We start from the raw sequence: 13,093 nt of genomic DNA, 5'->3' as shown, positions 1-13,093 counted from the left end.
TAAAAACATTTAGTTTGTTGTTGGTAAAAGTTTTTTAATTGGTCAAAAAAAAATTTAAAATAATAATATTAAAAAATATATTGTTGTAATAAAAATGTATTCTACTCTATACTAAGTTATATTGTTTTTGATATATACAAATATACTAGGTACCTACCTATGATGAAGAATGAAAGATAGATTTTTATATTTTTTCACATAGTTTTATGCAATAAGCAAAAAATATTTTTAAAAATTATATTAAATATTATACATAAAGGATAAAGACTGTTTTTAAGGAGTTAAATATAGATAATTTGTATTTGTTTGCAAGCGGGTAATGTAAATGTGTACGTATAGTAAGTGATCATTTTTATAATATTTTCATATTCAATTAATATATTTAATATTTTTAAAAATTGTTCCTTTTATCTGTATTCTTTTTTACCTTGATCTTTTTTCCGAGATTCGTATTGGCTATACTCGTCTTTATATACGTCATATAGAATCATGTAAGTAGTGACTCTCGTATATTATAAAACGCACTTATTATAGGAATTACGTAACTTTTTAGGCGCAAGCTTGATCAGATATGATCAAAAGTCCAAAAGTATAAGGAAATGGATCCATACATAATGAGAACCCGAGATAGGCCTTTTCAGACGTGATTTACCAGAATTAGAGCGAGTCTTCACGCCAGTCTGTCGAGATTTTATTATTTGGACTTGGAAATATTTTTTGACTAATAATCCATTAGATCGCTAGTATAGTAAAGTTGCTAAAGTTGCTTTATTGCTTATACGTGGAGTGGACCGCTACGGGCGCATATTTACATCAGTATAATACTCTATTCTTATTAGTTATTACTCTATGAATTACAATGACCATGACTCATGATTCATGTCTGATGTCTCGTAGTCATAATTATTATTAATATATCATCACCAATTATCAGTTATAAGCGGTAATTTGATTTAGATAATTCCGGTATTCATGTTTTTTTTACCATTCGTTTTTTTATTACGCAATCTATAAAAAATATTATTGTTTACAATTTTTAGTGGAATTGTAGATATTTAGTGGCTTTAGTTTATACTTGAATAAGGAGACCTTCTGATGTAAGCACTTTGGCGGGGATGTGTTGATTAATTGATTTTCAGTTTGTCAATAAGTCCTCGGTATTCATATTGATAATTTTTTTATTCACGTTTTTAGCGCGAAGACGCATAAAACGTTGGTTATCTATTGTCAATTAACTCACAAACGCAGATTAATATAATTAATATAAATTGTAATGTAATATGTGGTTGCAACAAACATTATTAATTATTATTTCAACAGATACGAGACAATGTCATATAATATAATGGAATAATGGAAAATTGTTTTCGGATATCCATAATCATAATGATAATGTCTGCGTACTGGCGCATATTTATTTTGTTATCAGTTTGTTCGTTATCTAAAGTACCAGAGTACCGGCCGTGCCGAATATAATAATTAATAATTTTTATTTTTATGAAATAACCAAAAGATTGTTGTCTTAGATATACGACGAAACCGATTATATATTACTGCAGTATGCTATATTATATTATACCATACAAAACGGTAGATCGAGTTTAAACGTTAAAGGTAACTATCGTCTATCTTATTGCTAACAGTTATTTTCCCCAACTGCTGTCGTATAAATTGCATTTTGCTTTCATAAACCAATAATTGTTGTGAGAACACATAATATTTTCAGAAACTGGAGAGAAATTCACTGGTAATGCTTGATGGATGCGTGCCTAACCCCACATTTTTTATAATATAGATCTAATATTTTAATTACTTACCTAGTTTTTTGGTTGATTATGTTTTATTTAAGCCATTTGGTTCACTTAGTTATGGGTGTGAAGTACATATAGTCTTACTTTAGACATGATATTAAGTTAAAATATGGTTTAATAAAGTAATAAGGTATAACTAATTTATAATTCATAGGATATAATATTCTGTAAGGTTAACTAGATTACTTTTTTTTAGATCCATTATGACTTTAAACATATTCTATTAGATATTTTTCATTTCATTGTTATAGTAATCGCTATAATATAGAGGTATTCAAATTGTGTGTAGCAGCTCCAATGGAGAACGAGAGTATTGAAATGTAGCTATGGTATAGAAGAAAAAAACAAATTAATATAGTTATGGTAAAAACAATGATAGCTATTTTGGATGTTACGATATGAAAAACAAGACTTGTTGTAAAAATTGTGTTATTGACATAGGCGTGCGCGGACTTTAAAAGTGGGTAGTGCTCATATTTATTATTTATTATCGGTCTTCTGATGTCTGATCAATCATTTTATAACTCCCTTTTTTTACGTAGTGTAATTTAATAATAAAATTTTATTTTAAATACTTTATACTAAACAGGTACAAGTAAATTAAAATAAATTATAATTATCCAACAAATATAATAATTATGAATTACATAGCTATATCTAACAATTATAAATGTAGTTTGTGTACTTAGAGATGAGACATTTGTCTATTACCCATATTATTGAATTCATATATTACTGTATTTAAATCTACGTTCGATACCATTTTTTGTTCTATAAAAAGTAGTAATAATGACTTCAAACATATATGACCCATTGTACTATATTTGATTGTTTAAATTTGTTTTTTACTAGGGCTAATTTTTAAAAACACCTTCACGCTATACACCTAGTTACAGGTGTGATTGTAAACATTTTTAAAGTTTTAAAAACACAAGTATATACTGTGGAATTTCCAGTTATTTTCAACTAATAAATCCATTCATAAACAAATTCACTAGTAGCACCATTTAATTTCATAACACTTCGATAAAATTAAAAGTTTCAGTTCAATAAATAAATCTTCCTCTGAAACTTGGAAAATTTTAGCAACATTTTTGTTGTATTTTGAGTTAAATTCATGTTTAACATGCATGCCATAGCATGCTAACCAAGACAAATTTATCTTGTTTAAATTTTAAATTAATCATAATGAATTATTCAATTTTTTTTAAAATTCGCTTGAAATAAGTTATCTAAAATTGAATGAATTGAATTATTAAGGTAGATTGAGGCATTGGGCTCTTCGGCCTATGAAAAATCACAAGGCGTGCCTGGGCACACTGCACGTACTATGCTTTCGCCTATGGTTATCAATGATAAATGCTGATAATTGATGAATAATATACATTATAAACACATTTAAACAGATTTTTACTTTATTTTTGTTGTCATTTATCATTAATGATTTAATGATTTAGGATCTGTCAATGAGTTGTGAAGAAATGAAAGGAGTAGCGAGATGAAAAAGTTTGAATAGGTATTTCAGCTGTTATAGATGGCATTCAAAATTCAAATTAAACAAATATTTAAGTATTCATGGGAGGTTTTCAAAAGAGTAAAGCTATTTTAATCACAGACGGGATGAGAACTGTTGGTAAAATATTGAGCAAACAAAATTATTTGTTTGGTGAAACTAAATTTGAATCTGTATGAAGTGATTATAATATAATTACATATTTTATTTTTTTTTTAAGAGAGAAGGGGTATTTTAATGATATTTTATTTAGTTGAAATTATAAACTCATATTTCTTACTTTTTAGTAAATAAATAAATTATATTGTATTGTTAAATGAGTAATATTTCTACTTCTTTATTTATAATTTTTTTTTTTGATAAAATCAATTAACAAATGGTTTTTTTTTTACAAAATACCAAGTGTCATTCATTTATAATTAGTTGTATTTGTTTATTTTGACTAAAAATTAAGTAATTAATATTCAACAAGTATTATATCTATATTTTACTTACTATTAATATTATAAGTTATAAGTAATATGATAACTAATTGAAAATTATTATTATCCTGCCTTTTAAGTATAATAAATAATTTCTAGGTCGAATCTAAAGATTTAAACATTGTAATTTTTATATAACAAATATGTATTTATTTTACTTGTCTTAAAAAAACCCACAAGGTTCATTTGTGTAGAAATATATGAAGAATAGATGCTTTTGTTCTCAAATAAGCCTCTATATTTTATTTGTATTATCCATAAGCTTTTTTCATTATTCAAATTATTATAAAAGATTTACAAGAAAATGTTTTATTTTTTTATTAGGTTTAAACAGTTGTTCTAGAAAAAAAAGATTTTGATCATTATTTTTAGTGTAATGGAAAAAAGAGAGTGGCCACTATTTGTGTATGGTGGTCTATCATCCTGTATTGCTGAATTTAGTAAGCTATTATAAATATTCATATTAAAATAACATTTACAAAAAAATACATAATGTATATTTGTTTTAACAAAATAATTCAATATTTATATGAACACAAAATGCATAATTTATAATAAATGTTTGTATTATTTTATAAGGTACTTTTCCTATTGATACAACTAAGACTAGATTGCAAGTTCAGGGACAATTGGATGGGCAGTTCAATAAAATTAAATATCGTGGAATGGTAGATGCTTTTTGTCAGATTTATAAGCAAGAAGGTTTCTTGTCACTTTATTCTGGGTATTTATTTATTTTTGTCATTTATAAATAAAAGTAATAATAAAAAAAACTTATATTACAGAATTAGTCCTGCATTAATCCGTCAATGTACATATGGTTCAATTAAGTTTGGCACATATTATACATTAAAACAAGCAACTAATGAATATCTACAAGTGACCGAAGATGTAGCTGTAAATTTTGGATGTGCTATATGCGCTGGAATAATATCTGCATCTATTGCTAATCCTACAGATGTACTCAAAGTCAGACTTCAAGCTTTGGGTCGAGATAAAACTGGTATTTTTTTGGATACTAATGTTTTTAAATGTTTTCGTTACATTTATGTACACGAAGGAATCAGAGGTTTATGGAAGGTATGTATTTAATTTTTCAAGTATATAAGTAGGTGGTAAATACTAAGTATATTTAGAGCTAATACACCCAATTTCTTTTTATATTTTTAATCATAACTTAAAAAAAATATACTACTAATATAAATCATCATATAAGTTTGAATATAAATAATTTATAAATAAAAAAATTTTATTATATAATAATAATAAATATATTATGTTTATTTATGTCAAAATGGACGCTTAATTTAATTGCAAAATATACACCTAAATTACATATGTCTATAAGTATTGCCTAATTTAAGGATTATGCTCATATTTTAAAATAGAACAAAATACAATTAATCATTAATCAACCATGAAATTATAACTGATTTTTGAAGAAAATTTTCTCCGTGATTTTAATTTAAAATCTTGGCATTTATTGAGTATATTTTGAATAGTTAAAAATATTAATGATTAATGAATAACATTTATTTTAACAGGGAGTTGGACCAACGTCACAACGAGCTGCAATTATTGCAGCTGTTGAATTGCCAGTATATGATTATTGTAAATACAAGTTGATGGAAATTTTTGGAAATCATATATTTAATCACTTTATGTAAGTTCATTTCATGTTTAACAGTTATTATTGTCCATTGTATGGAAATAAATGTAGGTGTTTATTATGTACTTCTAGAGATTTATACCAAATTTAAAAATTAAGTATATCTTCTATTAGAATATATACATAGGCGTGTCTAAGATTTGTTCACTATTATGTTACCGTAGTTTATGTTGTTAGACATTTTCTGTTTAATTAATAATGAAAAAATTAATCAAGTCTTTGTTGAGTGATTGTAATACAAAGTTTTGATTTAACCATGGTCAATTTCAAAAATGCTCGCTCACAAGAGCAACTTGTTATTGTGCCAAAAAGTACAATAACTATAAATTTCAAAAAAGATATTTTTTTGATTATTTTGATTAAGAAATTCAATCAAATTAATTAATTTGAAATGGAACCTAATGGAACACCAGATATATTTCTAAGAAATTGAATTTCCTCATTTAATTGCTTATAGTTAACTTTAAAAGCACTTTCTGAACAGGAGATTTTCTTTAGTTGGTTCAAGCTTTAAAACATTTCTTACGGTAAGGAGATCTAAGGTTTCTTGATTGAAGCGAACGTTTAAACCGTTTAACCGTTAGGTAAATCATCTAAAACAACATTTAAACATGAAACTGTCATTCTTCTTTCGTTTCAGCATAGTATTGGTAGTTTGCAATATAATCAATCCTTGTAGATATTTATGTTTTTTAACTACATTGTTTTCTTCACAATGACACTGTCACGATAAATATCATTAAAAAATATAGTATCTGATCCTAACATTATTCTGAACTCAGTAATAGTAGGAGGAAGGGCTGCTAATTTTGTAGGTCTGACCATGGCCAGGTGAGTCATATCTGTGAACATGCCTATGTTAATATAGGTTATTTTAAAATCTAAAGCAAAACTAAAAATGAATAAATATAAAAAATATAATTCTCATTATTCATTAGTCCAGCGGTTCCTAGCCTTTATAGTTGCGTGGACCACCAATTTTGTAAAAACAATCTTTGAGGCCCACCTATACGTATAGGTAAGCACACAAATTTATATATATATTGTATACATATTACATATTAACTCATATATATTATGTATACATATGTCAGTCATTATAAATAAAATAATAAAATATTATTATAACCAGAAATATTATTAGGTATAATAATAATATGTAATATTATTATTTTAAATATATATATATAATATTGTTTACGGTCCAGTACCACGCTATTCGCAGCCCATGGGTTGGGAACCGCTGAATTAGTCTGTTCTTAGCATTTTATTAAATGCCAGGTTGCATGAAAAATTGATTAATTTAATAGTCCAATCATAAGAGTCACTAAATCACGTTTAAACATTAAACTTTTTATGAAAGAATATTATATTTAACAAATAAAAATTATAATTTAAAAGCAACTTTTTGACCAAGTTTTTCTGGTGAAGTGTCATACAACAAAATAAGGACATAAGAAGGACATCAATATTAAATAATAACAGGATCTTGTTTTACATAGAAATTTTTAGTTGATGTGGAAAGTAAATCAGTATTCATTATACGTTTTTATAATAGGTCAGTTTATAATATTATTGAAACAATTATTATCAATATTATAAATTAGTTCATTAAACTAACTTAAAAATTAAACATTATATTATGTTATATGTCCGACTGCACAATGTGGCGATAGTAATAATAATAATAAGTACGATTCAAAATCTATTGTATCAATATCAACGAAAATAAAATGCATTTAAAAACATGCAATAATTAATATGTGAATATAAATATATGTCTATAAAATTGGTATAAAAATACGTTTATTAAATCGGCCTGGCACCAAAAAAATCTTTTTAAAAATGTTATCAATAAAATATTATCTTTGACTAAAAAGTGTTTCATTTAATCATAAATGGAAATTTGGTGAAATTACTAAAAAAAAAAAAAAAATAAATAAACTCATTACACTTATTTAATGCTAAGACCTGTACTTTTAACTTCCAAGGGGCTTAGTCCCCTCAAGGTATACAGTTATTTAAAAAAATATTTTTTTTAATAATTTATGTAATTTTTATACATGAAAAAAAAATGTTTAAAATAGATGACTATAATAGATTTTGTTAGGCCATGATCTCTGATTTTAATTTTTCCAACAAATCTAAACATAATTAGCGTCATTTGTAAAATAAACTTAAATATTATTGTTTTATTATGTTATAATATAAGATTATTTAAAAATTGTTATGATTTCAACTGATTTTTAATAAAAATGTATATTTTATAATATGATGCAATTTGTTGCCTCCATTCAAAAAGAGGTTAAGGGACTATTAACTTCCTATTGATTCATTAAATGTTTAGTAATTGTTTATGTAACCTGGTATACTACCCTGGTAAGGAAAAGTGCCGTAAAATCAATATATTAGTTTTGAGAAAAATGCAGTTTTGTATTTTTATTTTATTATACTTTAATTTTTTGTTAGTCAACTTTTTTAGTATTATCCACTTTATAATTTTTTTTGACAAGGAATGCAATGAAATAATAATTTAAAAATATTATTTGTTTATTATACGAATAAAAGTTACTTTTATTTACTAAGGATAAATTCTGTATGTAAATTGTATGGCATTTTTGCTTAATAATTTTTAATTGTCTAAAAAACATAGAAGTGTTATGCAAAAACACCGTATCTATATGCGTATGTACAGCGTTTATGCTTAGTAAAAGTAAGATACTAAGATGCACTTCTAATTTTTGTTATTACATACAGCGTCTTCAAAGAAAGATATTTGAGTTTATCGCCTATTCAATGTAATTCCAGGGGTATTTTTTCTACAAATATTGTGTAAAACTTATAAACTTATTAGATACTGTATCTAACTCATTTTTTAATTTTTTTCAAGTTATGGCACTTTTACTTAGCAAGGCAGTATAACACTTTTAACAGTTTATTTATGGTTATGCCTGGACTAGATTTTTTTAACTAAATATTTTTCACTTACCAATATTAAATTGTTTTAAAAATTTTTAGTTCCAGTCTTATAGCTAGTTTTGGAAGTGCTGTTGCATCTAATCCTATTGATGTAATAAGGGTAAGTATTAATTAATTTCATTGTAAATAAACATTATTATCAAAGTCTCAATCACTAGTTTAAGTTTACTAATTTTATTAGTTTACATTTTTTGTCGTTATGTACTTAACTATTTTAAAATGTGTTCAAATTGTGTTGAATATTTTGAAAATTACTTTGTTATATTGGTTTATTATCATTGTTCATATAATAATACAATTAAAAATAAAATGTTAATGACACATTTATATTTTTAAATTAGATTTAATTGTCTTATTAATAGATTAAAATACTTTTTTAGACTAGATTGATGAACCAGAAACACAGTAGAAATACTGAGGCTGTTCAACAACATATCTATAGAGGAAGTATTGATTGTCTGATAAAAGTATGTTCCCTATTTTAAGTTAATAGAAACAACATTTTATAGTTATATATCTTTGTATTTATGTTATGTTTCAGACTGTGAAGTATGAAGGTGTTGTGGCACTGTACAAAGGTTTCATTCCCACTTTCGTTCGAATGGGACCCTGGAACATAATATTTTTTGTGATTTATGAAAGACTGAAAACAATCTAAGTTTTAAGCCTATAAAATTTTAATAATATAGACTATCCAGCGAGTCAAACTTATTTATTATCATTTATTTAATATATGAGTATTGTATATTTTATTGGAAATATAAAAATATAAGACATAATTCTGAGAAGTTAACAAAACATTTTAATTTATTATGACACTTGATGTATTTTTCATTAAATTAATTTTACTTATCATACAGCTGTGAATATCCACATAAAACCACTTATAATAATGGAAATAAAAACATATCGGTTTTTAACTTGTTTTAATTATTCACAATTTAATTTAAGTATATTATAATTTAATAACATAATAGCAAATTCATTTAAAAATAAAGTGTGAATATAATATTGTTTAATTAAGTTCTGTACACAACATAATAAATAAATACCAAAATAAATAAAACCATAATCAGCTTCAGATTCTGGAAATATGATATTCCCAGCTTCTTGGATTTTCACCAATAATTAATTAAAACTTATTAGAGAACAGAGTTTTACCTCTGTGATTAAATATATAAAATGCCGGTGTGTTGTGTAATGTTTCCCATGTCTTGCATTCCAATTCTTCAATTGCTCTCACTTCTTTAAAATCTCCTGCCAAGTATAATATTCCATACATTGACATAAAAAGGCTAACTACACCTTGTAAAAATATCTAAAACAATCAATTATAATATGAAACAAATCAATAAATTATATTAATGATTGTTAGGTAATTCAATATTTAATTGATTATAAAACTTACATCAAATGGTAATCCATCAAATTCTTGTTCTGTTATTCGTAAATAAGAACGATCTATAAATTAAAATAAAATAATTTTTATTATTTAATATGCAGAAGCAAAGCAATAACTAAAATTACATTAAATTAATACAATTCTGTAGCTCAGTTGCATAACAATCATTAAACATTAAAACATAATTATTATAATGAATCGATATTAGTCTCTAACTAAATATTTAGCAGCCAATTATATTTTAGATTAGTATGTGTAAATTTATATTATCTATGCATTTTGCTGTTCATTTTATTCTAAATTGTTAACAACAATATTGAAATTATTTAAAAAAATTATCAGGATGGGTTTGGGGTTAGCTGACAATTTTTTTCTTAATATTATGTGGCACGCTATTTAGTCATGGCTTATATAAGTCTGTTTTTATTTGAACATGCGTGTACAACAATAATCAGAATAATAATCGTTTATAAATTATATATAAGAATTGAATTTTTATAATATAATGACTTATTATAGAAAGATAAATGAAAATGTTACAAGACAAAACAAACATATAATCGACAGTAAAATTTACAATGCTCATAATTTGTTTTAAAATTAAAACATCAAAACGAGTCTATGTGGTAGCCTAATGATTATAATAGATCAATTCACTGTAAAATTAAAAATAATAAAGCTAAATATTTCAAATGTAAAATTTGGTATGTTATGCATTAGTAAAATGAGACACAATGTAAGTGGAAACTTAATTTTTCTTCAGAGGTTTATATTTTTCTACAATAATTTACACCAATAATACATCTAATTAATTCTTAATGGAATAATCCATTTAAATAAAAATGAACCTATAAGGTATTACTCAAAAATAATATTGGAATATAAATAGCAATTAAATTGTATAACTGTTTTTAAAAATAGGGTACCTAAGTTTGTATGGCAAATTAGAATTTTATTAGCAAAATAAATTAAGTAATACAATAGTGGCTTTCTTTCCTAGTGGGTTGATACTGCACAAGTGCCTCTTGTATACACAATACTAAAATCCTAGGTACCTATTCTATTCACTAAAATATGAATAGTGAAATTATAAATAATATGGATAAAATAAAATATTATAATGATTTTTTTCAGAAAAAAAATTCATTTTTAGATTCCGAACGGAAAAATCCATTAATATGGATGTATCCATTAACATGAATCCATTAACTGTATGGGGTTTATTTTTATCTTTCATCATCTTTTGATAGTAAAAATGCTTCTTTTCAATAATTTACTTGTTGAAAAAAAAAATTATTAATATAAGATTTGATATAAGTTGTTCTTATATCCGTATAAAAGTTATAATTATAAAAATACATGGTCACATTTTTTTCTATGTTCATTTAAAGATCAAATTTTTACAAAATTTATCAAAAAATTATAAAAGTTTATAAAGTATAAATATTTTGTAGTAAAAATGTTTATAATTTTTATAACTAAATAAAGGTTTGAAAATCTATTACTAAGTTCGTCATAAGCTGTTTATATTGGAACTAAACAATTTAATAAAATATAGAGACAATTATTTTTTATATACATTTGTAGAAGTTTAAATTTGAATGAAATTATTTATTTTGTTCGAATTTAAATATATTAAAAAGCTCAGAATGGTTCTTTGTATATAATGATATATCATCATATATCATTGAATTTAAATTCAAAATATCCATTTAACAGTAATAAACTCGACACCTATAGAGTTGCTTAGTTATACCTACTCGCTTACAATTTTTTTTTTTTTTAATTTAATCTTATATGAATTTAATTAAAATCATAAAAGAGCATATTTAATTTAACTGTATATATTTAAGAGTATATTTATAAAAATATTAAATATTAGGTGCTTGAGTATACTACTTAGTTAGTTATCAATGACAATATTAATTTTAATATCTTTATAAAAGTTAAACAAAAAAATTCATTAGTAATTGACATTCAATTTTATACAAATTGATTTTAGTTAATGCATTTGATTCAAATTAATATTAATTTTGATTTAACTATTAAAGAGATGGATCAAAGATAAACAATTTTAGTTTATTGTTTTAAAATTTACTCGTTTCTCAGGTGATCGAAGGGTTCTTGTAAATTTTACAAATATACTATAATACAATATGATTTACACTTACGCTGAGCTGCTGAATACGCTGCATGTAGTAATGATAGTATACCTAGAACAAATATTTGCTTGTAAAAGTTAAACATGACAATGAAGTTGGGTAACTAGGAATCTTTAAGTTATTGATTTGGAATAAATCCGAAGTTCGGTGCAAGTAATGTCGACTGAAAAGTGTAAAAGTTCACGAAATTTCACACATTGAAGCCGACGATGAAATCAATATATTGATAAACACTGTGCTCTTATCTGTTGTCAGTAAATTCGGGCGGAACCAAGATTGGTTTCCAAAGTGCGAACCAAGGTTTATAGATAGTACTATCTACAGCCATATTTACTGTCATGATTAAAGATATCTTTTAAAATAAAAATAAAAAATTTTTATTATATTTTAGTCATTTAGTCTTACTACTTTACTAGTTTTAATCATTTCGTAAACGATTTAATGCTTAAATACTGTAAAAATATTTTTGGTGTTATTAAGTATTCGTTTTTCTTGTTTTCTAAATATTTAAATTGTTTAGAAATCATTTGACATAAAACGATTAAGCAATAAATCCGATAAGAAATGTATTATAATTTATAGCTACCTACTATTATAATAATTATTGGATGCTGGAAAAACTACAAAGAGAAACATATGTTACAAAAGAGTGTGTTTTATATTAAAAACGGCTTATTAAATAACGTATTTCTTTATTAGATTAAATTTATTATTATTTTATTTTATAATGTTATGAAGTGTTACAATTTGAATGTTGAAATAAAAGTTTTAGAGGATATAATAGCAAAATAACATGACATAAAACATGATTTCAGACTTCCTAATGATACAGCTTACAGTAAATACTCCTATCATCAAAATTGTATATGATAATTTTATCTAGAACTGCGTAGTCTGATTTTTAATATTTAATAATTAAAATGAAAAAATTATCACCATGAAATATTAGACGATTGTAATATGATATAAAAATCAAACTCTTGATAATCCTTTACATGATTAAATATAATTCTTCTTTGCAATTTTATAAAAAATATTTTTACTGTAAAACTTCTGTAAGCAAAATGATTGCCAT

At 24.3% G+C, this 13,093-nt stretch overlaps 2 protein-coding genes across 2 annotated transcripts; one reads left to right on the top strand and one right to left on the bottom strand.

Annotated features, from left to right (window-relative positions):
• The first annotated feature begins 1,304 nt into the window (after window positions 1–1,304).
• On the top strand, window positions 1,305–9,246 carry LOC113555752 (mitochondrial uncoupling protein Bmcp). Its single transcript, XM_026960276.2, has 8 exons — window positions 1,305–1,614; window positions 4,131–4,246; window positions 4,386–4,530; window positions 4,592–4,886; window positions 5,351–5,469; window positions 8,494–8,554; window positions 8,835–8,921; window positions 8,996–9,246. The coding sequence occupies exons 2-8, from the start codon at window positions 4,183–4,185 to the stop codon at window positions 9,110–9,112; spliced, it is 888 nt and encodes a 295-aa protein (XP_026816077.1). The 5' UTR covers window positions 1,305–1,614; window positions 4,131–4,182; the 3' UTR covers window positions 9,113–9,246.
• Window positions 9,244–12,252, bottom strand: LOC113555753 (membrane magnesium transporter 1). The gene is made up of 3 exons (XM_026960277.2): window positions 12,028–12,252; window positions 9,863–9,915; window positions 9,244–9,772 (listed from the first exon to the last, which is right to left on the bottom strand). The coding sequence occupies exons 1-3, from the start codon at window positions 12,101–12,103 to the stop codon at window positions 9,587–9,589; spliced, it is 315 nt and encodes a 104-aa protein (XP_026816078.1). The 5' UTR covers window positions 12,104–12,252; the 3' UTR covers window positions 9,244–9,586.
• Between the last annotated feature and the right edge of the window lie 841 nt (window positions 12,253–13,093).

Source organism: Rhopalosiphum maidis, chromosome 3 (assembly GCF_003676215.2).
Source record: "Rhopalosiphum maidis isolate BTI-1 chromosome 3, ASM367621v3, whole genome shotgun sequence".
In the NCBI taxonomy this organism is placed as follows: domain Eukaryota; kingdom Metazoa; phylum Arthropoda; class Insecta; order Hemiptera; family Aphididae; genus Rhopalosiphum; species Rhopalosiphum maidis.
Note: the sequence above shows the minus strand (reverse complement) of the source record. Positions and strands in the feature narration are given on the sequence as shown.